This window comes from Drosophila montana, unplaced genomic scaffold (genome assembly GCF_035044405.1).
Source record: "Drosophila montana isolate Dmon_TW-CO22-7 unplaced genomic scaffold, ASM3504440v1 contig_2127_1, whole genome shotgun sequence".
Classification (NCBI taxonomy): domain Eukaryota; kingdom Metazoa; phylum Arthropoda; class Insecta; order Diptera; family Drosophilidae; genus Drosophila; species Drosophila montana.
In genome coordinates, this window is record NW_026997035.1 from 587,576 (window position 1) to 615,309 (window position 27,734).

The following is a 27,734-nucleotide window of genomic DNA, read 5'->3' on the forward strand; positions in this document are numbered from 1 at the left end:
TGAATACCTAGATAAGCTCTTAATAGCTTGAAACCCAAAAAAACACCGATTGAAAAGTCAGTCAAAGTATTTTAGGCTTTAATTATAAATCAAGCATATGAAATTGATAATTGCAGGCACTTAATAAATAACTAGAGGCAATTCTTATTATAATACCAAATTAGAGTGCTTAAGAGTAAAAGTGCGCAGTCATTTGAGGCACAAGTTAAGGCGACACCTGAAGACCATGTCCATGATGAGCATGACGATTGCCTGAAAAGGGCAGCGACACCAGCATGCTGAACAGCTTTCTTCTGAGAAGAGACAAAGAAACGAGTGAAGAGAGAGAGAGAGTAAGTGAGAGGGGTGTATAGGGAAGAGAAGACACATGTGATAAGCTGATTATGAGGTATTTTTCTTTTTATTAGCTCGCTTACAAGATGGACCCGGAGCGTTTGGTGCGGCACTTGCCCTGCGCATCGCGGTACTGATGAGCGCGACAACGTGTTGGCGTCTCGGCGGGCGCTGCACGTTGCACTTTGACCTTGAAAATGGGCGAATCGTGACCTTGAGCGGGCGTATACTCGATATTGGCGGGCATGGGGGCAGCATCTGTTGTTGTTGTGATGGGCTCATCCTTGGAGCGCGCATGCAACCATTTGGGCAACAGCGTTGATGAGCCGCCAATGGGCGTGTCCATAATAATTAAATTGTTTGACTTGGGCCGCAAACGCTGTGTGGCAGCAATGTCCGCCAAGAGCTGAGCGCTGTACGCGCTCATGTTCCTGCTGGGCGTTGGTATGCCAACAATTGCTGCTGTGCTCAAAGGCAGCGGATCTGTTGTTGTTGTTGGTGTTGGTGTTGGTGTTGTAGTTGCAGCTGTTGTTGTTGTTGTTGTCGCTGTGCTGGCATCGGTGGTAAACTTGATGGGTTTTATGGTCAGCGCACTATCATCATAGTAATAGTCCTCGTCCTCCGCAATATACGATTCCTAATGAAATGCAAAAAATAAAGAAGTTATTTTTAGCCTCGTCAACTCGTTAGCTGCACACACACGCATTTGTATTCTCTTGCAGAGGGTATTATGATATTGTCTTTAAATTTGTAGTGCATAAAAGTTAACATATCGGAGCACATAAAGTAGATCGTTGTACTTGATCAGTAACAAGAGCCGAGTCGAAGCTAATGTCTTGAAACTTTGCATAGATCCACAACCTACCGCATCGAAAAACTAAATCATATAGCTGCCAGAGGAATGATTGATTGAAAATAGAGCTCATACACAAGCACGTCTTTTGTTTTTGCAAATAACTTAACCGGAGCTGACATACATTAGTTTCCACGTGCTCCTCATATACAAGCTATATTTGATCAAGATCTGACTACTGTTTCTCAAGATACGAGCAATTGGGGGCTTCACAAATCTCCTCACATGTCTGCAAAACCATTAGCCACAATTCTACAAGAGTATTTCAAATTCGGTTTGCCAAAAACAATCGCTCTTTCTTGTCCAACTTGTCTTGGCCACATTCCTTTACACACTTACATCGTCCAGCTCACTTTGATCCACCTCTATGATGGCCACATCCTTGATGCTCACGTGTATATTGTATTTGCCCGTCTGCCGTTGATCGTACAGCGCACGAGCGGCTTCACTGTCCTCTGGCATCGTGGCTGCCGCCTGCTCCACGGGCTGCATTTGGACTTGCAACAGGCCGCACATCAACATCAGCATCAACGACAGCTGCAACATTCTGACTTGAGATTGAGACGATTTGAGGGAAACCAGTTCTTGAGTTCGCAAATACCAACTCTCTGGCACTTTCAGCTTTCAACAACTGTTGGCTTGAACGATGCGCGAGCAACTGAGCTGGTCAGTGGCTTGGAGGGCTCTACTTAAAGGTTCTGGCTCGATGGCACCTACTTAGGCCAAGGTGTGATATTATTTTATGCTTACTTTGGATGCTGCAAGAACTTCTGAAAATATCAGCTGCTGACGAACTTGAACAAGTTCTGCACACACATGATTATCAAGCAGGCCAAATGTAGAAATATAGTTGGGCAGACAATTCCTTAGTTTTATGTGACCAGGGTTAAAAGACGAGATGATGTTAAACGTACAGAATCAGTTCCTTCTATATACAAAAGAGTTTGTCCTGACTGGCCTAGGAGGTAAAGGGTATGAAGTTGACAATTTTAGTGAAGTTTTCTTTTGGGTCTAAAGTACTAAGACTGTGTACAATAATCAGCCAAATAAGCCCGCACAGCTTAGGTGGCGGAGCGTTGAACTAGCAAGCCAGAGATTGCCGGTTTAAATTCAGCCTCAATTTTCAAATTTTATATTTGTTCATTTGACTTTGTATTATATACGGTTATTATTGCTTCTGAAGAGTCAAAAAGTAAGTTCATTAAAGGGATTATAAAATAAAGCTTCTATAAGATTATAGAGAAAAATAGTTTATGAAATTCAGATAATTATTTGGTTCTACAACACTCATCCAAAAAGTTATGTTTAATTTCAAAGCAAGTTCTCCTCTTACACTCGCTTCTTGTTTCAACTGTTCTCTTCATTTATCATTTAGAGCCCCTGTTTGGGTAATGCTCCAACTGTCACAATATTTACATGCACTATGCAAATGCAAACACTCGAATGCCATCTTTGAGGTGCTCGAGGAACTCTGAGGGCTGGCCGCACGCAATGTGTGCCCATGTAATTCGAGTGTTGAGTGGTCAGCATGAAATGTACCCAGACCAACTAATAATGTCCAACCACATATAATCATAAGCGCAAACAGTTGACAACAAGCACAAATAGTTCTGACACTTCAGTTTAAGAGCTAAGATAGGCGTGAGAATTTATTAAATATAAGAAGGTGAGCAAATAGAACAGTTCGCTACTAGAATTTAACCAGTTGGCGCAAATTATGTTGATTGATGTTAAGGAAATTAGAGAAAGAAATGAAAATATATTACTTAAAGAAATTACCCGGAGTTGCGCAGATCAAAAAAATAAGGTTGAACAACCAAGCTGCAACATAGGCTGTTAAAATAAAATTACTAGAAGAAATTACCCGGAGCTGCACGGGGCAAAAAAACAATGTTGAAAAAAAAACAAGTTAGAGCTTAGAATGTTGAAGTGTAATGAGTATAGGAAAATAATAGTCTTATGCCCAAAGGCATTACCCGGCTAGCCCATGTATTTTGAAAAATATATATCTGCGAGTTTTATTTGAATACAATTTTATATAATTGCGCTCATATTCAACTTTCATTTTGATTTCGTTTAAACGCTTAATTACACAAAAACAAAAACAACCTTTAGATAAAATTAAAACACTTTCAATGTTTGCTGTCAGAGCGCATTTACAATTTGTGTTCTGTTTTGTTTATTATTATTTTTCAACTTTTGGAATGTAATTTTTCGTTAAAAATGTCTGTAATTGGAATTGATGAATTGTGCTGGCCGTTGCATTTATTTGCTTAATTGAGGAGTCGATTGCATTTTGTATTGATGCATGAATTTCCCAACACTTTTCTTCTACTACAGCCTGCCACTTTTTGCAAGGTGCCAGTGCAAGGTGCGAGGTGCGAGAGGTACGCGCAATAAAATCATTTTTCATCTTAAATTCATTCACGGTAAATGATTTTTTTATAGACGTTTGCATATATGTATATATGTGTGTAAGCCTTTTGCATATACGTGTATACATTAATTTGTGTTTGTAATTTCCGCAATTGCAAATGGCCGACGGCAGCTGCAATTGCAAGTGCAACTGCAACTATAACTGTGTGTGTGTGCGCGCTGCTTAATTGCAACTGTTGCATGCGTGTGTGGCAAGTGACATTGGGACTACGCGCGTGTGTGTGCGTGTGTGTGTCCCCCGTACGCAGTGCACTAATTAAATTAATTGCTTAATTTTAACTTAATTTGCCACATGTGGCAAGTTGCGCTCGTTTTGTTGGCCCATTGCTCACGTGCATTTGCTTTTGCCAGCCAATTGCTGCACGTACTCTTTGGATAACCATAAAATTTGGTTTGTTGCCATAACAACTGCGCGTGTGCGTGTGTTCATGTGGGTGTGTGTATGTGTGTGCACAAATTAAGGCTTTTTGTATGACAAAACTTTAAGTTCTACCTGGTCAACTTTTAAATTTTCCGATGCATAAAAACATTTACGCCCTGTTGCTGCTGGTGGAAACTGGAAACTGCAACTTTTTCAACATATTCCACAAACTTAACTGTAGTCCTTTATAATATATAAGAATATTTCTATTAACATAATAAAATAATACTAATTTAAAATTAAAAAGCGTAATAACCTATCAGTAAATCTTTAAATCAGATTCTCAATCTCTAGTATAGATAAATCAAATAAATTCAACTTCAACCTAACATACAAAATAGTTATATTATAATAGTATATTTTACTGGCAACTTACTTGTCTTGTTAAAGACAGACTGTTAATAAAATAAATGAAAAAAGAAAGCGCTTAAATTAATTAAGAAGTATAACAATAATTTGGACTTGAAGATAGCCTGGATATTCTTTATCTCAATATTCAGCTGTTGAAATTCATTTTATGATTTGCACAAGTTAAAGAGTTAAACAAGTAAGAGGTTCTAGTTGGGTGCTCCCGACTAAGGGATACCCTGAACCCTCTTATTCCAACAGGCGATAGGTATAAAATGAAAGATACTTGATATATATATACTATTCTAGAAGCTACATTTCAAGTTTGGTGACTCTAGCTCATATTATTTGCCGCAATTGCTCAATAAACAGTATTTCGATATCGATTTTGGATCGATTACTTGGAAACGGGGCAACTTATCGAATATCGGAAACAAACTAGATCTGCGCGGGGACTAGGAGGACCTACAGCTAAAATTTCAATTTCAAAAATCTCTAGCTCTTATAGGTTCGGAGATCCTTGCGTTCATACATACGGACAGAAGGACAGACAGATAGACGGACGGACAGACAGACAGACGGACAGACGGACATGGCTAGATCGACTCGGCTATTGATGCTGATCAAGAATATATATACTTTATGGGGTCGGAGATGCTTCCTTCTGCCTGTTACATACATTTACACAAATACATTATACCCTGTTTACCGATTTTTAATGGGTTCAGGGTATAAAAATACTCATCTGATCGTTAAAAAACGTTCAATTCACATTGTTGACATTTAAATATATGCAATTATACGCGTCCTATCACCCGGATGAAAAGACTTCAGCACCTTGCCCTGCTGCAGTATTAAAAACTAGATCTCTTCCACATATCACTTAAACTTTGTCTATTTTATAAAGCGGGGGCTCTATAAATAAATCATACCTGTCACGTTATAGCCAAAATTCTTGGCAAACCAAATAAAGTATATAATTTGAATAATAATTAAATATTTACTCGAATAAAAGAATGGGAGGAACTTAAATACTCTTATTCCCTGAGTACTTTAAAAATATATCAAAATTGACGTCTTTAAGTCTTTAAATCTGCGTGAAAAGTATGCCTATAAATCTCATGCTGAGATTAAAACCAAAATGTATTGACTTTGTGGAAATAAAAAAAATATGCTTCGCTCTTGATATGTATATGAGATGCTACACTCCAAGGTCCCTAACCATAATCATTATTCTTTTATCTATTAAATTTGATCTATTTTTGCCTCAGACTTTAAGTTACTGGAATGGAAATATGGTGCCTAACCATTCTAAATAAAATAATAATAAATTATAATATTTTTAGGGAGAAACCCCATTACACCTTAAGTCTCTGGAATGGAGATAAACAGACATATTTTGCTAGATCAACTCGTTCGTTTATGCTGATGCACATGTTTATGAAATCTTCTTATCAAACTTTAATGGGCACCTTTCTTGAGGAACTTAAGAATGCAAATCACATTTGCTTGGCGCTGCAATCGTTTCCTTGTTAATCTAGTCTCCGAAAAGCGAAATATTCGTAATCCCTCAAAAGAGACAAAGTTGCCGCTAGGTGCCAGTTGTCTGATTATGCAAATTGACAGCAGCTGCAGCTGCTGTGACAGTTGCGGTTGTTGTTGCTGCTGCTGCTGCTGCTGCTGTTGTCTTGGCCAGCTTCAATTTTCTTTCGTTTTTTTTTTGGCAACTTGCAACACTAATTACCTACATTAGGCAACCTGCACAGCGCTGCAACTCAATTAGCAAACTGTAAGCGGCACTCTGCAAACTGTGCAACATTGTTGTCGTGTTGTTGTTGGTGCTGTTTTTGTTTGTTGCATTATTCACGCTATCCTTTGACCTTTTGGCCATAGCCATTGCAGCAGGCAGCTGGCGTAGCAGCAGCTACGTAAATTACACAGCGCTTAAATGCGCTGTTTTGTCAAATTAAACCAAAGCTAAATAAGCCAGCTGGCCAGGCAGAATGAAGAGTGGATTGTCGCACGGAGGGGGCGAGGGGTTGCTGGTTGCCAGGAAGTTGCAGTTGAGCAGCCTGGCGACAACGGAAGCTGGGCCCAAAAACAACCAACACGCAACAAGAGCAACAACAAAGCAAAGGCAAACTTTTGCCAAGCGGAATTGTAGCAGACACCCAACAACAAAAACAAGAACAACGGCAACAACAAGTGCGGGTGGGTTTTGGTGGCAGCTACAGCGAAAGTGTTGCGGAAGTGCTGCTAAAAGGGCGGCTTACGGGTTGGGCTTAGGTAGCTGGCGTTATAACGGATGCCGGACGCCATCTTGCAGTTGTGCACAAACATGGCCGCCACTTGGTAGACAATTTTGATTACGGTTCTTTTTCTCCCTATTTAAATGTTTGCATCATAATTATTAATGTTATTTATATGGGGTATCGGGTTTGAGACTTTTTCTTTTAACTTTTGACAGCATTATTATTATTTTTATTTATATGTGAAACTTTTTTGATTAGGAGTTTCCTCTCTCTTTATTATTTTTATTGTATGAAACCTATATTGAATGCGGGGATTTTTTCTACCTCTTTTAATGCTTTCATAGCTATTATTATTATTTATTATTCTTCTTCCTCATTTATTATTATTATTATTAATAATGATATTGTTCCATTATATTCATATAATAATTATTAATTGTGTGTAAAACTATATTTAATAGGCTTTTCCCTGACCTGATTTTTGCATTATTATTATTATTATTGTTATTATTATAATTATAATTATTATTATTGAGTGTTTCATTATGAATATAATTATTATTTATTTTATTTTTATTATTATATTATTATTAATTACTAATTTAACACCATTTTGATAACTGTTTTCCTCTTTTAAATATTTGCATTATTTATATATGAAAAGAAATGTGTATTTTCAACAATATCGCATATTTTAAATATATATATATTTTCTTTTAATTTAATGCTGGTTTCCATTTCTGAAATATTTGTTTGGCTGGCTCGAGGTCCGCGGTTTTTTATTCAAAACAAAATAGAAACACAATTTTCTAAATATATACATATTTCGTTTTTTTATATTGATTATTTTTTGCACCTTTTCATTTTTTTTTTCTTGAATGCCCATTTACGCCTCTTTGATTTGAAATTATTTGACCATTTGTAATATATATTTGCTCTCTTCTGATATATCCTGCATAGGTATGTATTTACAATGGTATGTGTTATCTGCTCATACATGTCCTCCAGGGTATTCAATCTTCGACATTTACCTGATACTCTGTTCCTTTTCTGCTTAACTTTGCATCTAAATGTTTCTCATCCTTATTTGCATGCCTAGAGGCGTTTATGCGTCCCAGCAACAGCAACAGCAACAACTACTCCAAACGCATTTCCATAGCCATTTACAAGCCATATACCCCTTCCCCCCTCCCCGCTCTACTCTTTGGCTCTCCGCCATGTTGTTGTTATGCAAGCAGAGAGAGTCCAGCATAATAATTACGCTTCGCTATCAGCGCCGACATTCAGCATGAAAAATTGCCTGGCAGCGCCACCTGTTGGGCTACTGCTGGCTAGTACCTCCTGCCTCCTACCAACTAACTGCAGTTGGTTTTGATTCCCAACAACAACAATAGCAAACTATGCAAAGCCATAAAACGCAAGTGTCACACGGATTATTCATGAATGGAGCATGCAAATTCAGAAAACGAGCTGCAGCAGGCCCCACATGCAGTGCTCTGTAAAGTTAAAAGATGTTGTGTGCGTAGTGTTAGAAAACGTAAAGAAATTTAAAGATTTTTCCTATCTAAAAATTATATGATAAACAAACCACAAACCGCCTTCTTGCCTGGACGTTCATTTCGTGAACCTGGTTTTTCACGTCCATAGTCAGCTTTTTAATGAAATTCAATTTTTTATATCTGCTCGTTCTACAGAAAATGTTGCTTGTAGTACTTAAAAATAAAATCAATTTTGAGCATTAGATAAGATATATTTCACCTAAGTTCAATATTTAGAATGCCAAGACTTCCGCTCCCATTGCTTAATTTAATATTAACTACAATTTAGTACACGTTTATATGGTACCACTTAGCCCTCATATAATACGAGTATGGTGTCGATAAACTAAAACCTCTTCAAAAGATAATACAGATTATAATCGTAGATCTTTAAAGCAACTGCAGCTACTTGGCATCGCCGGCGCTTTTATTCCTAATCACCGACTTTCTGGCCTTTTCGATCTTTTCGTGTCTGTGCCAGTCCTCGACATAATCCTTATTTACCCTGGCAATGCTGGCCAGATAGGCCACATAGTCGACATCGCTGTCCAGTGCCAGTATTTCACCGTACAGTGAGCTCATCTTCAAGCTGTAGCGGGCCAGAGCATCGGGCACTTCGTATTCATTCATTTCCGTCTCATCGCAGAACTTGACCAGAACCTTGTGACCCTTGATAAAGCGTTCGCTGGCACCTGGCGCTTTAAGTTGACGCTGTAGCTCCAGCATATCCTCCTTCACCTGACGCAGTGCATCCATTTTGATCTGCACTTGCTCCTTAAGTAGTTTCGTTATGTCGTGGCATTGTTGCTCCTGACCCAAAATGAATTCAGATAGTTTCTCGAAGCTGCCATTGATATTCTTCGATTCATCCATGAATTTGCGAATGTCCGTGATGCGCTTCACATCTGGCAAGGCCAAATGATTGTTATTACCGGTTAAGGCAATTAATTCCGGTACTTCCAGACTGGCGGTACCCATGCTTCGATATCTTATATATATATTTAATATTCTTTGTTTGTTTCAATAGTTTCAAATAGTTTAATATATTATTTTATAATTTATGACTGGAGATTGCGTTTTTTTTCTATATATCTAGCTGCTTGACTGCTTCAAACTGAAGGCCTGCTTGATGTTTGTAAAAAAAAGTCTACTTTTTAAGTTGTCTTTTTATATAAAGACGAAAGTAAGGATATCTTCGGCACACCGAAGGTTCAATACGCTTGTAGACGTTTCCGTCTTGCAGATATGTGAGAATAGTTAGGCTCGCAAGTGCTGAATTTGATGAAATTATCTTGGAAAAGAGAACAATCTGCCATACAAGAATCTACTTTTCAAATGATCGTACCTATGGCATTGATATATTGGTCAGATCTGGGTCCAATATATGTACTGCCTAAAGTCGAATCTATGTAAAGTTTAAAGACGATAGCTTTCAAACTGAGCGACTAGTTCGCATACAAACAAATATACGGATATGGCTATATCAACACGTCTACAGATTCTGATCTAGAATATATATACTTTAAGGACTCGGAGATGTCTACTTCTGTTCGTTACACATTTCATGACAACATTATATGTATATATTTTTTCATTGTCACGATTTACTCGTAGCCCAAAAGTATGCAATACATTTATTTAAAATATATAAAAATATCTATCTATTCACGACCAATTTCATTTAATATAATCTGTTTTTGTGAAATAATAATTAAATAAACCATTTCAAACATTGCTATGGAAACAAACCTGAACACTGTGATGCTTTATAGTCAGGCTTTTATTAAATATATCATTCCTATACCCTTGTAGAGGAAACTATATTTTTTTAACAAGCTGTGTAAAGCATTGAAAAAGACTTGCTTAATGCAATATATTCAAATGATGAGAAGAATGAGCGATGCCATTGTAGCCATAAATCCCACTATGCAGCAAACTATTCTTTACGAACTAGCATCTTAATTAAGCTATGTGTGGAAGGCTTTACAGTTATTCTACCGAATAGCAAACCAGACACAGCGTAGTTCTTGTACTTCTTTATTGTTCGTCGGGCGATACAGAACTGCACTCTCTCGTCCACAATAATGTTATCTCGCGTGATAATGTTAATGTTTATGTTAAAGTGTGTGAATGACAATGTTATATGGGACTGAGTGATGTATGTATGAATGTATATCTATGTTGCTATGTGTGTTTATCCTGCTACATATGTAACATATATTTAGTACAGATGCTTCTTTTCGTTGAAGCGTCAACATAAGTTTGAACCAAAGAGATCGATTCACACTTTAAACATATGTCTATACAAAACTGTATTCCTTTAAGCAAATTTATTGAGCTTAACATGCTTTTTAAATCTGCCAATAAGAATTAAACATTGCAATTTATAGTAATTCAAATTCGAAACATAATAGAAAACAATTGACACTGGAAGTGAAGAATGATTGTAAATCATGAGTTTTATAAACATTTCAGTCAAATGTCTATTTATTTAAAATTAAATTAAATGCTTCAGAGAGCATTAAAGCTTCGTTCATTTACTCTTGAACATTTCTATTAGTTGCTTTCGTGCTTGACGCCAAATTAAATTAAATACTAAAACCAATTAGCAAATATTCATTTTGTATTCAGCCGCGTGCTTGTTTTACTACAAAAAAAGCTATCTATGTCAGTTATTATCGATTGCATTTCAATTTTTTGTGCTTATCTGTTTTTTGAATATATATATATACATATATATTTGCTGGCACTTTGACAGACTTTTATTTTTGGTATGCACTAAAAGTCAATTTATGCAGTTGATTTAATTTGATTTTGGCCACTAAATCAGAGAATTGAATACTTTTGCCATGTGGCTTGCGGCTAACTGTGTATTTGAATGCTCTACTAAATCGTGTATTTGTGTGTATGGACTGTGTGTGTTTCGTATGATTTAATTATTAGATGGTTAGTTATTTATTTTCTTAGGCAAAGACAACCCTCTGATATAAAAATAAAATTTTTCGTTTAACAATAAACTTATTAAATATTTTTATGCTCCTACAATCTTTTTGACACACAAAGCTTTTTCTAACTGAATAACTAATTCGTGCTCTACGCTGGTCCAATACGTCTGAGTGTCTAACTAAAAAGCGAGAAGTCGCTGGCTCAAACTCACTCAGTCCAAAACGTCTGAGAGTCAAACTTATAAGCGGGAAGTCACTGGGTCAAATCCAGCAAAAATTTATTTAATTTGTTATTATTTAGATAAAGAAGTGCAATAATAGAAAATGATAAAATAATAATTATACAAATTGAAGCGAATATGACTGAATATATGGAAGTCGGTATTCCTTATAGTGTAGGGTATTCCCATGTATGGAAAAGTGAGTAATCGTACGTGTGGAAATGAAGCTGGCACTGATTGCTGCATAAATGATTGAAAATGTGTGGGCGGCTGGCGGCTGAAGGGGCGTAAAAGGATTGGCTATCTGCTGCTTCGATTGGCGGATCGAATGTGTTCTTGCCACTAAAAGCTGCTGCTGCTGCACAGCTGCTATCAGCATGCCGCATTCTTGCATGCAACAAAAGGTTCACATAAGGCAAACTGACATCACAGGAAGCTGGGAGAACCATTTCGCATTATATGAAAATTGATGGAAAATGCCAAAATATTTAAATCTAATTTCTGTGGCAGAGTGTGAGAGAGAGAGAGTGCAGAGTGGGGGGAGCCTGGTGTAGGGCCTGTGGCCAAACCGGCTGCCAGTCGATTTTTAGCCAACAATTTAAATATACAGTCGAGTGCGGCGCTGACGCTTATTTTTAGCAGACACAATAGAGAAGACAAAGCGAATGCACAATAAATCACCAAAAAGCGCAGCGAGAGTGTCAACTGTGAAAAGAAAAGAAAAAGAAAGAAGCTAAATAGAAGAAAAATCAAGGAAAATGCGTAAAAGTGAAAGAAGCAGCAGGCAGCAAACTGCAGACGAATCGTTCGTCAGCGTCAGCGAAAGCAAAAACCAAATCATTTAATTGAATTATACGCGATAAAATTGCAATTTATTTTGAGAGCAGGGCCCAAGTAGCAGCCAGTCGCAGTCAGTGGCAGCAATGTTGTCGTTGTCCTTTCCACAGCGACGACAGCAACAGCCGCAATCAGCAGCAGCCGCAGCAGCAGCAGCAACTTGCTTGCTGCAACATACAAAAGTTGCATGCCAGATTTGCCCCCAATGTCCCGTTAAAGCGAAATGCGTATTATTAGCAACGCTCGGCATATCTATGCCATCTATCTTCATGCTCTTGCTGTTGCTGTTGCAGTTGCACTTTGCATGGCCAAGCCCTGCCAGCAGCCAGCTCTGTGGCTTTCATTAGCCCAAACCCAAGTGCATTGTTCTTATGCATTGAACATAGCTCGAGTTGCATTTCTCCCTGTGTATGTGTGTGTGTTCTGCATCACAAATTAATTGCATATTATGTGGCACTTTGTTGCTAACTGTAATGTTCCTTAGCGAACATTATTAGACTCGACCTTAGAGACATATTAAGTGCCCGAGAAAGTTCCTACAATTGCAGCCTATACTATAATTTTGAGTTAAAACGAATTAGATTTATGTAAGAGCAGCTGAACCTAAGGCGAAATGCAGATTGTTCAATAAAGATTGACTTTAATATTTTATTTATTTTTTTAATATGTTTTATTGAAGGACTTTTTAAACGATAATTTCAGAAAAAAACTTGAATTCCTTAAATATATCAAACAAGTTTAAGCGAAGATGAAAAAAGGTTTGATGTAAAATATTTTTTTCTTTTAAATTAATTTTTGGAAGATTTAATTTATTAAATACATTTTTTTTCTAATTCCTAAAAATAATTATTCTAAACATGTTTGATTAAAGGAATTTAAATTTCTTATAATTTTAATTTTGAAAGACTTTTTAACGATAGTTTATGAAAAGTTTTCCAATTTCAAATAAATGTTAAACACGAATCTTAAGTAAAATCGAATGTATGAAAGAACAGTTGAACCTAAGCCTGACTCGAAATGAACATTGTTGGAAAAAGGTTTAATTACAAAATTTTATTTTTCTGTTTAACTTTATGACTGACAGTCCTTTAAATTTTTTAATTGCTCCAACTATTGTTTTGAAATGAATTCTCTAATTTATAAAAGATATTATATACAATTTTAAGTCGAACCGAATTTGACTTATGCAAGAACAGCTGAACCTGAACGGAAAATTCTTCAAAAAAAGATTGATTACAAAATATTATTTATATTTTTAAAATTATTATTGATAGACTTTTAAACGATAATTTCGAACTATTTAGATGTATGTAAGAACAGCTGAACTTAAATGCAATATTCAAAATCGAGTTGATAACAAATTAAAATTTTCTTTTAAATGTATTATTGAAAGAGTTTTAAATTTATAAAATAAATAAAATGTTAAGATTATGAATGTCAACAAAAAAATATAAATTGCATAGTTTAATTGAAAATTAGTTTGAAAGTTAGTTTCGAATCGAACTTTAGTTCGCAGGTGTGAAAAATCAGGTTAATTAACCGAATATTAATGATTAATGATTAATTTGAGCCGCGAAGTGACGCAAAGCTGACGCAAAGCAATTTTTTCAGCCTGAAAGCTGCCTTCATGAAAGAAACCTTGTCTAGAGACTTCTTTAGCTACAGACTTAAGTATACATATGTATAAAGAATAAGTATAGTTGGAATTGGCTAGCACGCATCACACTTATTATATAGGCAATAATAACTGCCCACATCTAGTATTGTTTCTATGGTATTTAAGATAAACGAACCGAGCGTTACGTAAAAAATAGAAGAGGATTTGCCCTCGCTTCTTAAAACAAGCTAAAAACTTAACTTCGCATTTTAATTTAAATTTCCATTTTTTAATTAAAAATTGAATTTAGTTGTATGCCACGATATCGTTTTGTAATAATGGCTAAAAGTACTTAGCTTAACTATTTTGCAATAGTTTTGCAACGGTTCCCCTAAACTTGATCGAAGAAACTTTCGCTGCATTTACTTTTACGCTGCTTCACTCCGCCCACTTTTCAAACCCATTCAAATAGAGAACTGAGAATCAAATTTAAATACCAGCGAATTGTGTAACTTGGCACTCGTCTTCCTTCTTTTTTTTTTGCAGTTTCCCCCCGCTCTCGCTCTCTTCCCCCCTCCAACACTATCTGTTACCGCCCTTCTTTGGCTCTGTTGTTGTAACTTTGCTGTCCACATTGCTATTTCCGTGTTTCTTGCCGTGTTGGCATTTCATTTAGCGCACAACTTCACATTTGCGTTGCCTGCAATTGCCATTTCCGTTTCCTGAAATTTGCCACTCGTTACACACACACACACACACATATACACGCGCGCAGGGAGCGGGGTTGGGGGCAAGTAGACGGCAGCAATCTACCAGGCAACCGACATTTTCATTTCCATGCTTGGGCGCTTCGCACGAATCAATTATTCATCATCATCGATTAAGTAAGAGCAGCTACCCCCACTTTCCGCCCACCACCCACCTCTGGCCGCCTGTCTCGCTTTTATTGTTATGATTTTTGCCGCCTGTAATGGCCTTCTCTTGAAGGACTTTGGCCAGCTTGCGCACAGGCGCCGCGAAATCCCGTTTAATGATACCAACCAAAAGCCGAGATTTATATATACTGCATACTATACACGTAGAAAAAACAATGTTCCTAAATTGATAGGAAACTAATCAAAGTTGTCTCATTTTAAGAAAAAAATACCACAAATTGTAACTCTTAAACAAATATTTTACATTTTGGGCAATAATTTTCTACGTTTAGTAAAATATCTACTCTCAACTTTTCAAAAAAATGTTCTTTGTATTAAAAATACCTTTTGTAATATTTGCTTTTAAGAGAAAATATATTTTTTAAATCTCTTTTAAAGATAACATTTTTTTTAGTATATACTTTAACAGAAAAATATTTCTGTATATTAACTTTCAAACAACAAATATCCTTTTAATATTTATAAAAATAGTTTTTTAATATTTACTATTAAGAGAAAAATATTTTTCAAATAAACATTTTTAAGAAAAATATCTTTTTAATATTTTATAAATATTTTTAAAATATTTTTTTATATAATTAATATATTATATATTTGCATAAATTAAGTGCTCTTTAGAAAGAAAACTCTGGTGATTTAAAAGTTTTTCTTCATTTAAAAAAGCTTTTCTTCATTTTTAGAAAAATGTTTCAGCTATTTTTTCTACAAAAATACTCTAATTTCTGGCTGCGTTTTGCTTTTCTGAGTGTAGGAAACAGAGTACTTATATATTTGCCATATATGCGGCATATGTGCAGATAATATACATATCTATGCGATACATTACAATACATCCACTGACAATGTCAGTACAATTGTATCTATATATATATATGTATGTACATATATGTAATGTCTGGCGAGTCCTGTTTCTCTGTTGTTTGGGCCTCTGCTTATTTTGCGCCGTTATCCATTAAATATTTATGAAAATTGCTTTTGCTGCAGTTTTATACACTTCGTTGTCCTTGCCCAGGAGGTCCTTGCTTTGCATGCGCTGCTTTTTGGGCCTGCTTCAGGGGAGGCAGCTGTAAGAGATGGAAGGGGGAGGGGGGAGCACAGGCCAGTAAAACAATAAAGCTTAAGAATTCAATTTCCTAAGAGCTTAAAGCTGCCACTTCCTGTTCTTCCTTTTAATGTTTGGCATGTGTGTGTGTGTTTGTGTGTGTGTATTTGATTCTTAACACACATAAATCCTGGCAAGACATGCGCCTAGATAATCCCACATTATGAAAAGATATGTTACAATAAATATTTTCGCATCAATAGCGAACATTTTGAACAGCACATCGTTAAACAGAGAGAACAAAATAATTCTCATAATGATTTATGTGGCAGGGTTAGCAGGGTTTAAATATTATATATATGTTTAAGCCCAAGCAAAACTCAACTAGACAAAACTTTGAAGTGCAATTGAAAGCAAAAGTGGGCCCTAAGAAAGCGAAATGCACAAGAAAACGAGAGGGAAATTACATCAAATAAAATTTTGATTAACTAGATAGTACAGAAGGGAAATTTAGTCCGCTCAAGAGAGTTATCCGCCTATTAGAGGGGGAATGGGTAGGGCCTGATTCAAATGATACACGCATCATATCTGCCAGATTATAGTTTTTAATAAACATTAAAAACTCTTGGCTTTTATCAAAGGTGATCAAATGTTTCCATATTTTTTAAAACAAAACATACCTTAGTATATCAAGGATAATTTATAATAATTATTCATATGTTTGAAAAACTCCAATTGTTAAAAAAAAGGTTTATTAATAAGGCAGAAAAGAAGCAAAGTATAAAAGCACGGGCTATTCTTATTAATTTTGCATACTTTATAAATTATATTAATAAATTGTAAGAAGTTGTAATTTTCAAAAACGCTGGAACACGTATTTATTTAGTTCTTGATACTTTAACCTACCTTAGAATAAGACGAGTTTCTTTTCACATAATTACAGCTGCATTTCTCCACTCTTGATTTAAAGTTTTCGAAATATCATCTTTAGTCAGCTGAAAGCCTCTGTTTGCCGTCATATATCATAGTTGTGCCTTAAATAAATGACATCTCAGTTTCAGTTTTAATGCGAACTAAACTTGTCCACGCCACGTTTTTGCCATAAAATCTCCCAGGACATTTGAACCACAAGCAATTGTTTGTTTTTTGGTATTTTTCCCAGCTACACGTAGCTGAGCTGTAAATTTCAATTGAAATTTAAAGCTTTGAACGCACACCTGAGCTGAGTTTATGGCAGGCTAGTGTCCTGATTGAAATGGACAGGGGCAGGTGTGGAGCAGCTTTGGGGCTGGTTTTCCCTGCCAGAACCTGCACTCATTAGTTGCATGTTCGTGTGCTTAAATCATTTAGAGCTAGACGAAACGCCCACAATCTCACACGCCCTCGCGCCCACTAAAGACTTGAGCACTTCATGTATTTGCAATATAAATTTGTTAGGTTTTGCTTTTTTTCGCGTTTAATTTTCTTCAGTTTTCTTCTTGGCGGGGGAAATTGCGCATCATAAATTCTTGTGAGGATTTTGGGTACATTTTGAGTAACGGTACTTAATAAACTCGCATCATTTTCCCATTTGGCGCTCGCACTTCATTTCTTGTCTTCCTGCCACGCCGCCCCCAACCAATGCTGTTGCTCCTGTTGTTGCCCCAAATTACCTGTCATTTCGAAATTATGATACCAGAACCGTTGCCTCTGCCGTTGACGTTGCTTTCCGGCATCCTTCCTCTCTCTCAGGGGATTTTTTATTTTTTTTATTATATGTTTCATGTGGGGTAGCGGGCGGGAGGGCACCTAATTTTATATGCCTCGCGCATATAACTCAAACTAATGCCGCCTGCGGCTGTATCGTAAAACCTTATGCGCATTTTCCGATTGTAATCTGTAAGCATCATACTTAACCGTTAATAAACGTTAGGCTCGGCAGCTTCTCCCCTCCCCCAAAATGAAAATACCTACTCAGCTATATAGTTGTATATCCTTATATATCTCTCATTTGATATGACAAGCTGACAACTTGATGACATCGCCTTGAAGTGGACACATTTTAAAAGATGCCAAGAGAGTGGGGGAAGTAGAAGCAAAAACATGATATGTGAAGTATCTGTTGATGGCAAAAGTTAATATTGGGATTTGCTTGACTTCAAACTGACAGCTGCCCATGCCGGAGAATAGCTGAAGTAATTGGGGGGCTTGTGAGCCAGGCAAATGCCATAAGTAGAAATGCTTTGATATATAAGCTCTTGTGGATTTTCGATTGCTTTGGTTAGCTTAACTAAACAGAGTTTGGCCAAAGGAAGCTAAGAAACTGGGTTAAACATAAAAGAAATGCCTCGGAAAACGGAACTAAATCTAAATTTAAACGTAAAAAGAAAGAACACGTCGAAAATGAAATACTCTTGCAGGCATATGACACACGGCTGGAGCAGATATGTGAGTAGCATTGTGAAGCTCGTAATTGCAGGGTTTTGGTGAAGATATCTTGAAAAACAGAACAATTTTCCAAAAAAAAATCAGATTTTGCGAACAATTCTTGCTAGAAATTGATATGATATAGTAGTCAGATGTTTAAAAGATATGGCTTGTATATAAGGAGCACAGTGAAACTAATAAAATCCGGGTTTTCAGGAAAGAAAGGACTCTGATCAATTATTTCTAAGTTAGCTAAATAATATAGTAGTTCGATCAGGAGGCCGCCGCCCATATATGTACAGCCTGCAACAAATATACAAATAGATGCAAGGTCTAATGACATTAACTATAAAGCTAAGGGACGTGTTTGCATTGAAACAGACAGACAGACCATGTTAATACTGATCAAGAATACAAATACTTGATTAAAGATACCTTTTTCTTATATATATATACTATGCAGCCGAAAATCGTTTTGGTCTAAGATATCTCCTTTTAATATATATACATGATAGAGTCGAAGATGTCTCTCCCTATGAATTATTTCTTTGGTTCCAAGATATCTCCTTCTAATATATATACTTTTATATACATTATAGAGTCGGAAACGTCTTCTTTATCATAATCCTCAGAAATGAGAAATGCCAATGCCTAGTCGGCAGCTCTCTCGATTCCAGAGTTACAGAATTGACTTGCCGCTTTTAAGCAATTCCATAGAAACAATTATTAATATTCTACAAAGTTGATTTTAATAAACCTAAACGAATTTCGTAACATATAAACCAAATCATGCCATTTCGCATAGAACTCTCGCTTAGGAACTAAACAACTTTTCAATACGTTGCGTCAGGGCGGGAAAACTACGCCCCAAACGCCTCAGCAGCAGCACGCTACAGATGAAGATCATGCTACACTTCATGAACTCTCCGGCAATGGGATCATTGCATAGAAAGTAGAACCAGTGTTTCGGTCGCAGGCGATACCATGGTAACATCTTAATTTATTTATTCTATAAAAAATTTGAAAAGGTTTTCTGCAGCGGGAATGAGTTAAATTATATGGATTGCGTTGCGTTTACAGACTTACCAAAATCTATTTAAAACAGAGCTTTTCGGAATTTTATGAAGTTCAGGCATATATAAAGTTTGATTTGAGGAAATTTGAACACTGGGTTTCAGGCTCTCAACATTTTGAGTTGTTTTGCAAATACGTTTTAAAAAAAAATATTGTAAGATTTAACAAAGGAAAAAAGAGAAATTGATTAATTTCCAAAGAGGAAATACTATAAAGCATATTTTATACCGCATTAAGCAAAACATTTAAGAACACGAAACAAAAGCAACTGTAAGTTCTTGAATGCATCTAAAAATGTTTACGAATACGGTGCAAAGAGGATAGAGAAATTAATAGTTCTGAAGAGGAAATTCAGGAAAGCATATTTTACACCACTTTAAGCAAAACGTTAACGAACTCGAAATAAAGAGGAACCGGCTATTGAAAGTGGGATTTAATTGCCGCCTTGTCATTTTGTCGCATTCGTAATTGTTTAACTGGCAGCATTTGAACACAATATATGTACAGTTCAGCTCATGCGATTGTATTGCAATATAAATTTATATAAATAATTATATCTGTGCTATTTAAGTAGTGCAAGTAGATCTCTTATTTTGTAGTCCTATGATAACAATCAAGTAAAACGCATGTTTATGCAAATATTTCGTTTTCAGTCACTTACAATTTCGACAAAAGAATTTGGCTTTTCTTACAATTTTGATGGCAAGCAACCGTATCGAAGACATTTTGCCAAGCATGACAAACAAATGTGCGAGAACCCCCCCTCAAAGAGACAAATGTCGAGCGTTTGATATGCTCAGAAAGCTGGCACTCAAAAGTGTTGATTTAAAATGTTCAACAAACTTGTTAATTAGCAAAAAATACGTCAATTTATTATATAAAATGACCAAAGCATAAGACTAGAGTAAAAGGAATTTCATAGAATATAATACTAGACAAATTTGATGAATTAATACAAAATAGTTGAATCTGATTATTATTTGATTGAGCTGCTGAAATTCTTCTCATTGCTCAAGCACTGATTGCAAATGGTGCAGAAGATTTGCTGTAAATACAAAATTATTATTTTCCGATCTATGTCCGATCTATGTTTTGATCTTACAGGAATGGAGGAGGAACGCGCTATCGAGCCGCCTGCTTGCGAGGAGCCCGTGCATTCGAAATGCCGCAGCCAGGATTTGATTACATTTGTGGGCGGTATCTGATAAATGCTAAACTGTTTCTTGAACATTCGCTGTGCTGTGCTTATGGAATCGTTATTTCTATAATAGGCGCGTATTATAAACGCCCGATGTACGCCCGTCCACTGATCCATTGCGACTGGCAATACCAAGTTCTATGGCAATACAATATTTTTTCTTGAACTGCAAACCTTGACGGCATTTCCGATTCATGAGTGACATTAAAAAAGTACAGAAATATGAATATTTCTCAACGAAAATTTAATTGGTCATCTGCAGCGTCAGATGCGTTTATTCTAAATTTATAAAGCGCCGCTAACGCGACGTATGAGCAATGTGCAATTCTTGTTTCTTTTTTTTTTGGGAAATTTTTGTGGGCGTCTTTTCAATTTTTAAGTGCAAATTGTAAATAGTCATTTTGCTCCGCCCCCTGCTCAATCTCTCTGTCTGCACATCAATCAATCTAACAAAGTCATCATCATTACGCTTCATCAGCACACACCCATCAAAGGAGGGGGGTGGGGGGAGGCGTGGCATCTAAATCTACAAACTTGAACTCATTTAAAGTTTCGCTACAACTTAAATCCTCTTTGGCATTTGGCCATCATGTCAGTAGTTGGCCATCGCCAAAGTCTTTAAGCGTTTTCTTTTGTTGTTGTTGTTGTCATTCTTTGTGTATATACCCTATATTATGGGGTGGCTAACAAAAAGATTGATGAGCTGTTGAGGTTATTTTTACCAAAAAAATGTAAGTAACTAAGGTAAATAATTTATTGAGCTCCAGCCACATATTTTTAGTCTAACTGTTATAGCCTGTTAAGATTTATAGAGTGCATTTAAACTACATAAATAGGGCCTGAATAAAATATACCATGGATTATATGTTGTTAGAGAGTTTTAAGATCAATAGCGATGAATATCTGAAAAAGTATAATACAACTGAAATATCATTTAGAATTCGCTTCATTCTGTTATATATTCTGTTAACGTTGCACTGTTAACTTTTACTTAACATAGGCAACATTTACATTTTCTTTATAGATTTTAACTTGAATATTCTATACTAGATTATATATTGTATAAAATTGTTCGGATTTTTACGAAATATATACGCTTTATCTGAAAACTTTCATCTAAAATATTATTTATAATTCGCTACATACAGTTCGCTATTCTGATAACTCACACTGTTAATTTTTACGTAACATGAGCAACATTTACATTTTCTTTAACATGAAAAACATTTATGTTATTACAAGAGCTGTTAATGCCTGCTTAGAGCTGAAAGGTCATTGAAATAAGCTCAGGATATTTGTAAGCTTAATTTAAACAATTATTTATTACACTCTCAACTTTATCATTATTATTATCATATTAACAAAATTAAAAATATAACTCTTAAATACTAACGTGAGAGCATTTGTCATTCGTCTTGCCACATGCAAAAAAAAATCATTTTTAGCCCTGGCTTTGGTTTTCTCATTCATTCTCTTTTTATTCCGCCATTTTGCTGGACCATCGAGCACGTATCTGCAATACAATGCACGGGGCCAGCTTATAGATACATAGATACAGATACAATTATGTAGTCTCTGTTGTTGCAGCACGAGTGTTTGCTATTGTTTTTTTTACTGTTGTTGTTGTTGTTTTTTTTCTTTTGTTGATGGTGCAAGTTAGCAAATGCTGCTGTCGTTTTGGCGTTTATACAGTTAGCCAGACAGACAGACAGTCCGGGGCCCGGCTCCCATCCTATCAACTGCAGCACAGCTATCCATCCATCCACAGCACGTCCAGCAAGGCAGGCGTCCATTCGAGTGTGTGTGTGTGTGTGTGCGAGGCATTTTCCTTTTCCGTCTTTTCCCCCTTTTCCTTTTTTTTTGCTGGTGTCTGCCTGTCATTTTGACACCTTCATTTGCTGCGAACATTCAGCCAGCGTCAGAGTCAGAGTCAGGTCCGTGATTCTGTTAACTTTCCTTTTTTTTCGTTGCGTGTGTGTGTATTTGAGAGTGTAATTTTTGGTGAAATTTCTTTTAAAGTTTTTTTGTGCCCTGCGTGATTTTTGTTTTCGTTGCATTTTTAAGTTTGCGTAATACCCTTTACCTCTAAGTTATATATATATATATATATATATTAACGCGCTTTTTCTATAAAATAATTATAATATTACTATTATTTTCAACATTATTTCAATAAATAAAATTATATATCACTAAACTAAAATTCGGATTATATTATTAAAATAATATATATATATACCCTTCTTAGTATGTTAATACCAAATTTCTGTCCAGTTCTTAGCAAAACAATAATGATAATAAATTTCAAAAAATAAATAAAAAAAAACAATGTATATTTTATTAGCTGGTCCGGTGTTTAATTTATTAAAATTAAAAATTAAACTATTTTGATGTAATATATTCTTTTCTACTTCGTTTATTTTAATTTTTATTAATATTTGTTGCTATTTAATTGTGTGCCTAGAATCGGCCAGCGATTTTGGCTATAATATGTTAGGTATAAACAAAGCATAAGTTAAATTTATTTGCTATAATGATTTTATATTTCTATTGTCCCTCACAAAACTTCTAGTTCTTTAACTATATTTGACCGTAAAGTGTTTATAATTTAAATTATCTGTACTGAATATAATATAATATAATATTCATATTTATTTATTATTAATATTATTTATTATTAATTTAAAAGATTCTATTATGGGCAGAGAAAGTTTAATGGAAATAAAGATTTTATGATTTGTTCAGGGCTTTTTAATAATCTTTTTATAAGTCTGACTAAAATTTATAAGGTAGTCTTAATATTTTTTATGAAAAGATAAATAATATTTTTTTGATTTTTTTTTATATATTTTTATCAGTGCTTTTATATATAATTGATATAATTATATAATTGATATTAAGATAATTTTTCTTTATTTTTTTTATATTTATGTTGTTAATGATAATCTTTTTCATATACCCTAAAAAATGCAATTCCTTTTGTTTTTATTCTCTTTCGCATCCCATTTTAAACGATTTCTAATACCTATTGACTCACTCAAATGCTTTTGTCTATTTATTCCAATGCCGTTGCTTAACTAACTTTAAAACTTACTAAACTGGCAAGTACTATTTGCGTGCTTTCATTTTTGCTTTGCTTTGGCTTTTGATTTTGCCAACTTGACTGTCATATAAGCTGCCTAAACCCATAAGCCCCATTGCAGCATTACGTTGCCGAAACTTTCATGCAACAACAGCAGCGGCAGCAGCAGCAGCAGCAGCAACAGCGGCAATAAAAAGCTGCAGGAAAAAGAAATCTGTAAAAGGCAACAATGCCAAGACAAATGATCCAATGGCTGTCTGACTGCACTTTTGCCATGCCACCCCCACATATTCCATGCACAGACCCCAGTACAGCACCAAAATGGAAAAATAAAAAACGAAATATAGTCAAATATATTGGGTTATGTGTGTGTGTGTGTGTGTGTGTGAGAGAGTGTGGCGGGGGCAAAGCTGTCTCAATTTTTGGGTTAGCGCACATTTCTGCATGTAAAGTTGGCGGATTTTTCACCCAACTCTTAAGAATTTTCGTTTTCCCTATACCCTATATACAGCAAACCGTATTAGAGTATATCTTAAAGCGGGGCAAATATTTAAATCGAGCTCATAAGAGCCTTTAATGGTTTTTTATAATACTCTTGATTAGCAAAAATATTTCAGCTGATATTTTTACTGCATGCTATCATTTGTACCCACGGATCTCTGGACATTATATTTGGTATGTGGGATCTATGCCATATGAAGTTCACATATATTTAAAATTTTTACTTTTCTCCAGTTTTCTCCTTTAATTAAAGTCGACTTTTATATGAGATCGAGGCATAATTTCTGTTAAATATTTAAAGGACTTTATACGATTTTCTCCTCCTATTGAACTCGAGTATTATGAAAGTTAGAGACATAATATTTGGCATGCCGGATTTTTACTACACTATGTAATCGTAAGAACCACAGACATAAACTAAGGTATTGGGGGTCTCTGCTATACATTGGACAAGTGTATATAATATTTTGGAATGTCCTCCGTTTTTCTTCTCCCAGTAAGCTCAGGAATCATATTAGCTGGAGACATGGTATGTCGGATCTGTACTCTACATCAAGTATATTAATAATTTTGGCATTTTCTTCGCTTTTACTCTCCCATTGAGCTCAGGGATTTTAAGAGCCACAGACATAATAATTTGAATCTGTTTTATACAAAGATCAAGTATATTTAAAATATTGGGATTTCTCCTCTCTTTTAGGTCAAGTATTTTATAACAGCTAGAGACATCATTTTTGGTATGTAGCAACTGTATCCTGGTATTTTCTCCGATGTCTCCTTTCATTGAACTCAGGCATTATAAAAGCGAGATGCATAGAATTTTGTTTGTATAAACATAAGGAATTTGTCGTAAGATGGAGCTTAAAATCTGCTTGATGTTGTATATAAGTCTTTACAGGATATCTGCCAGTCAATTATTCTACTTTTATCAGTTTTTCTTGAGTTATTTTTTTGCTCCGTGTCTTGTCCATGTCAAAGCTGCTGCTGCTGCTGTTGCTGCTGACGATGATGATGACAAAGGGCAAGGCAAGCGAGTAACAAGGAACTGGGTCAAGACTTTATTGTTTATCTTGGAACAAGGGCCAAAACCAGAGTCAGAGCCAGAGCCAGGGTGTCAGAACTGGCGGCTGAGGCGGCCAAGAACGGGCTTCACACTTTGCCTACGTCCAGTTGGTCATTTGAAGCGGTAGAATATTAAATTCTTGAAGCATTGTTCAGTTTGCGAAATTAACCGATGAAAGTTAATATGAAATTTAGCATAGCTGAAACCAAAGAAGGTCATTACTCAAGGGATATGTGTGTATGGCGGGGAGGGGGGGCTGTGTGTGTTTGTGTACATCGCAGGACTGTGGCACGGCTTGTCGGACGTTTTCATAAACGTTTCACTTTCCGGCAACGCCACAGATAAACATACACACCCACACCCACGCTCACACACTCACCCACGCCCACTCACCCCCCCCCCCCACACACACACACACATGTGCAGCTGGTATTTCAAGGAGTTTCAGCTGTAAATCTGGCAAAACAGGATACTAAGCTGACGCTGCAGCGCAACGGAAGCGGATGCTGCGCTGCTCGATGTGTACCAAGTGCGGTGCGGGGGTTGGGCGTAAGGCGTTGATAGCAGCAGCTTATCAGCTACAGCTACAGCCCACAACAAGGCTTGGGGGTCTGTTGGCATGCCTGAGTGCTGGATCCCGCATTACCAGCCCACCCCCGCCCAGCACAGATCCTCTCATCATATTCAGCCATTTAAAGGTGCATTAGATTTTGCATTTGCTTGTTAGGGGGCGGGGCAGAGAGAGAGTGAGTAAGGGGGAGGCTGACTGCTGTTGGGGCTTGCACTTAAAAGTCAAGTGAAAGTTGCCGATTTGGGTTAGCAAAATAAGCTTAAGCTTTTTGCACTCGCACGACTTAAGTTTATTATTTAAAGCTCGAACCGAGTGAATATGTGGAAAATAAACCAAAACCATTTTGCTACATCGCATAAGAGAAAAGTCAAGGAAAATTTGATGCTACAGTGCATCAAAATAGAAATATTGGAATATTGATTGAATGTAAAGAAACATATATGTATATGTATATATATGCAAGTAGTTGTAAAGTTCGCACTCTTTTCTTATTTTACTATATCTTAAGCTCAAAAGTAAGTTGGTTATTTTTTAATCGAAAGATGAGACATATTTTTATATGCTTTAAGAGTTTCTGCTGTTTCCACTGATGATATTGTTGAATGTTCGGAATACCTATGTTTTTTAAAGAATCTAGAGATTTAAATCGAAACATCGTCAAAAAACAAACATCGGTAAAGATAAGAAAGTTTAAAATCGACCTATCAATTGAAGCTTTTTTTGTACATATATTTTATTTTAAATTTTTCATTTTTAGCAAGTATGAATCGATCAGTGCCTTTTGATCTCTACCAAGCGAATGAGCGAGGGAAAAATGTATAGTTGCAAGTATGTAACTTATATGAATACATACCTAACTTTTTGAAAATTGCGAGGAAAGTGCAGGTCCTGTTTATTATATTTAAATAATAATCTTAAGTTTATTTCAAGATTAATTACGCTTGATAACAATATTACGCGAAAGCTTAGTTATTTTTGTTTAGCTATAATAATCGAAATTCATTTGTGTTTGTCAGTAACAGAGTCTCATTGCTTTATTTATGTTTGTATCAAATTTAAGTTTTGAATAATTTATAAAATTCATCATGTGATTGAGCTTTAAAAGTAGCCCGTCTTGCTGCAAATCGTTTGGTTGTATGTGGTCTTGTTCGCCTTGGAATACAATCTATAAATACTTGTATATGATTCGGTGGGCAGGCCTTCAGAGCAGCTGCAACGGCAAAAGTAAAGAACAGAAAGAATGCGACTTTCATTTTGTATCACAAGACAATACAAACTGGGCTAAAAAACTGTCTTTGAAGAATACGTTTTATAAAATTTTCATACATTTTTCTTGATACGCTTGAAAAGCTAGTGATATTTCCATAGCTAATCAGATTTTGATACCAACTGTGATTTACTTGATGATATAATAAAATTATCTGGACTTTTTCTAGTTATACATATGACAATGTTCAGTTCCCTTAAAAATTTCCTTAGTCTTGTTGGATATTACAGCCAGCATTTATAACCCCAAAGTTGGGAAAACTTCATTTTATAGAAGGTTATACAAGTCGACTACTTTTATTGAAGACCCGGAAGACTCATTCATATTGCGCATCAAATACATATTCAGTGAAAACTTAACTTAATATCAAGAATTTACTTTTAAGTATCTCTAGATTTATCCCAAGCTAAGCTTCCATTGCTTTCTAGCAATCTTTTAGGTGAAAATTTGTATAAGATTGGCTGAACACCTATCGTACAGAACTACCACAAAGATGCAAGAAATAAGAGCTACGATAAGGGTATTAACTTACTTAACATGAAGTATTAAGTCGTCTTCTTTGTTTTTATTGTTCGATTTTAGCCTATATCCATCCAATTACGCGGCTTCGGAAGTCGATGGGGTAAATACTGCGAAGTCTCCGCCTCTTTCTTCTGCAAAGCCTTTTTATCAGTATATTAGGGTGAACAGAGAGGCAGGCCTCGTAGCTGGTGGACTGAAGTCGTAGAAGATCGCCCACCAAGCAAACCTTAGGATCCCTTGCCAGTCCCGGTTGCGGAATTACTAAGGTGCTTAAGTACTTAGTCTGAGAACC

General features: G+C 35.8%; 4 protein-coding genes and 2 long non-coding RNA genes across 6 annotated transcripts; all 6 read right to left on the reverse strand.

The window, feature by feature from the left end:
- Positions 1-412: 412 nt before the first annotated feature.
- On the reverse strand, positions 413-1,732 carry LOC135427171 (uncharacterized transmembrane protein DDB_G0282483). Its single transcript, XM_064680620.1, has 2 exons — positions 1,526-1,732; positions 413-970 (listed from the first exon to the last, which is right to left on the reverse strand). Exons 1-2 carry the CDS (start codon positions 1,730-1,732, stop codon positions 413-415), a joined length of 765 nt encoding a protein of 254 aa, XP_064536690.1.
- A 6,640-nt stretch (positions 1,733-8,372) lies between these two features.
- LOC135427065 (uncharacterized) lies at positions 8,373-9,257 on the reverse strand. Its single transcript, XM_064680491.1, has one exon. The coding sequence runs from the start codon at positions 9,157-9,159 to the stop codon at positions 8,587-8,589; it is 573 nt and encodes a 190-aa protein (XP_064536561.1). The 5' UTR covers positions 9,160-9,257; the 3' UTR covers positions 8,373-8,586.
- Positions 9,258-17,196: 7,939 nt separating this feature from the next.
- Positions 17,197-18,203, reverse strand: LOC135427107 (uncharacterized). Its single transcript, XR_010435987.1, has 2 exons — positions 17,712-18,203; positions 17,197-17,634 (listed from the first exon to the last, which is right to left on the reverse strand). It is a non-coding gene; the product is annotated as an uncharacterized LOC135427107 (long non-coding RNA).
- A 684-nt stretch (positions 18,204-18,887) lies between these two features.
- On the reverse strand, positions 18,888-19,417 carry LOC135427119 (uncharacterized). The gene is made up of 2 exons (XR_010435989.1): positions 19,251-19,417; positions 18,888-19,197 (listed from the first exon to the last, which is right to left on the reverse strand). It is a non-coding gene; the product is annotated as an uncharacterized LOC135427119 (long non-coding RNA).
- Positions 19,418-19,874: 457 nt separating this feature from the next.
- Positions 19,875-20,557, reverse strand: LOC135427138 (uncharacterized). Its single transcript, XM_064680559.1, has 2 exons — positions 20,341-20,557; positions 19,875-20,283 (listed from the first exon to the last, which is right to left on the reverse strand). Exons 1-2 carry the CDS (start codon positions 20,551-20,553, stop codon positions 20,215-20,217), a joined length of 282 nt encoding a protein of 93 aa, XP_064536629.1. The 5' UTR covers positions 20,554-20,557; the 3' UTR covers positions 19,875-20,214.
- Positions 20,558-21,663: 1,106 nt separating this feature from the next.
- Positions 21,664-22,293, reverse strand: LOC135427172 (uncharacterized). Its single transcript, XM_064680621.1, is given in 4 exon segments — positions 21,664-21,700; positions 21,830-22,009; positions 22,052-22,091; positions 22,094-22,293. Coding segments are annotated over 4 exon segments (393 nt in total). The 5' UTR covers positions 22,230-22,293.
- Between the last annotated feature and the right edge of the window lie 5,441 nt (positions 22,294-27,734).

Coding starts and splice junctions, on each gene's coding strand:
- LOC135427138 (XM_064680559.1), bottom strand. CDS start 20,553: ATGGATCAGTGGACGGGCGTACATCGGGCGTTTATAATACGCGCCTAT. Junction 20,284..20,340: donor CGCGTTCCTCCTCCATTCCT/GTAAGATCAAAA, acceptor TTGTATTTACAG/CAAATCTTCTGCACCATTTG.
- LOC135427065 (XM_064680491.1), bottom strand. CDS start 9,159: ATGGGTACCGCCAGTCTGGAAGTACCGGAATTAATTGCCTTAACCGGT.
- LOC135427171 (XM_064680620.1), bottom strand. CDS start 1,732: ATGTTGCAGCTGTCGTTGATGCTGATGTTGATGTGCGGCCTGTTGCAA. Junction 971..1,525: donor ATCAAAGTGAGCTGGACGAT/GTAAGTGTGTAA, acceptor GCATTTCATTAG/GAATCGTATATTGCGGAGGA.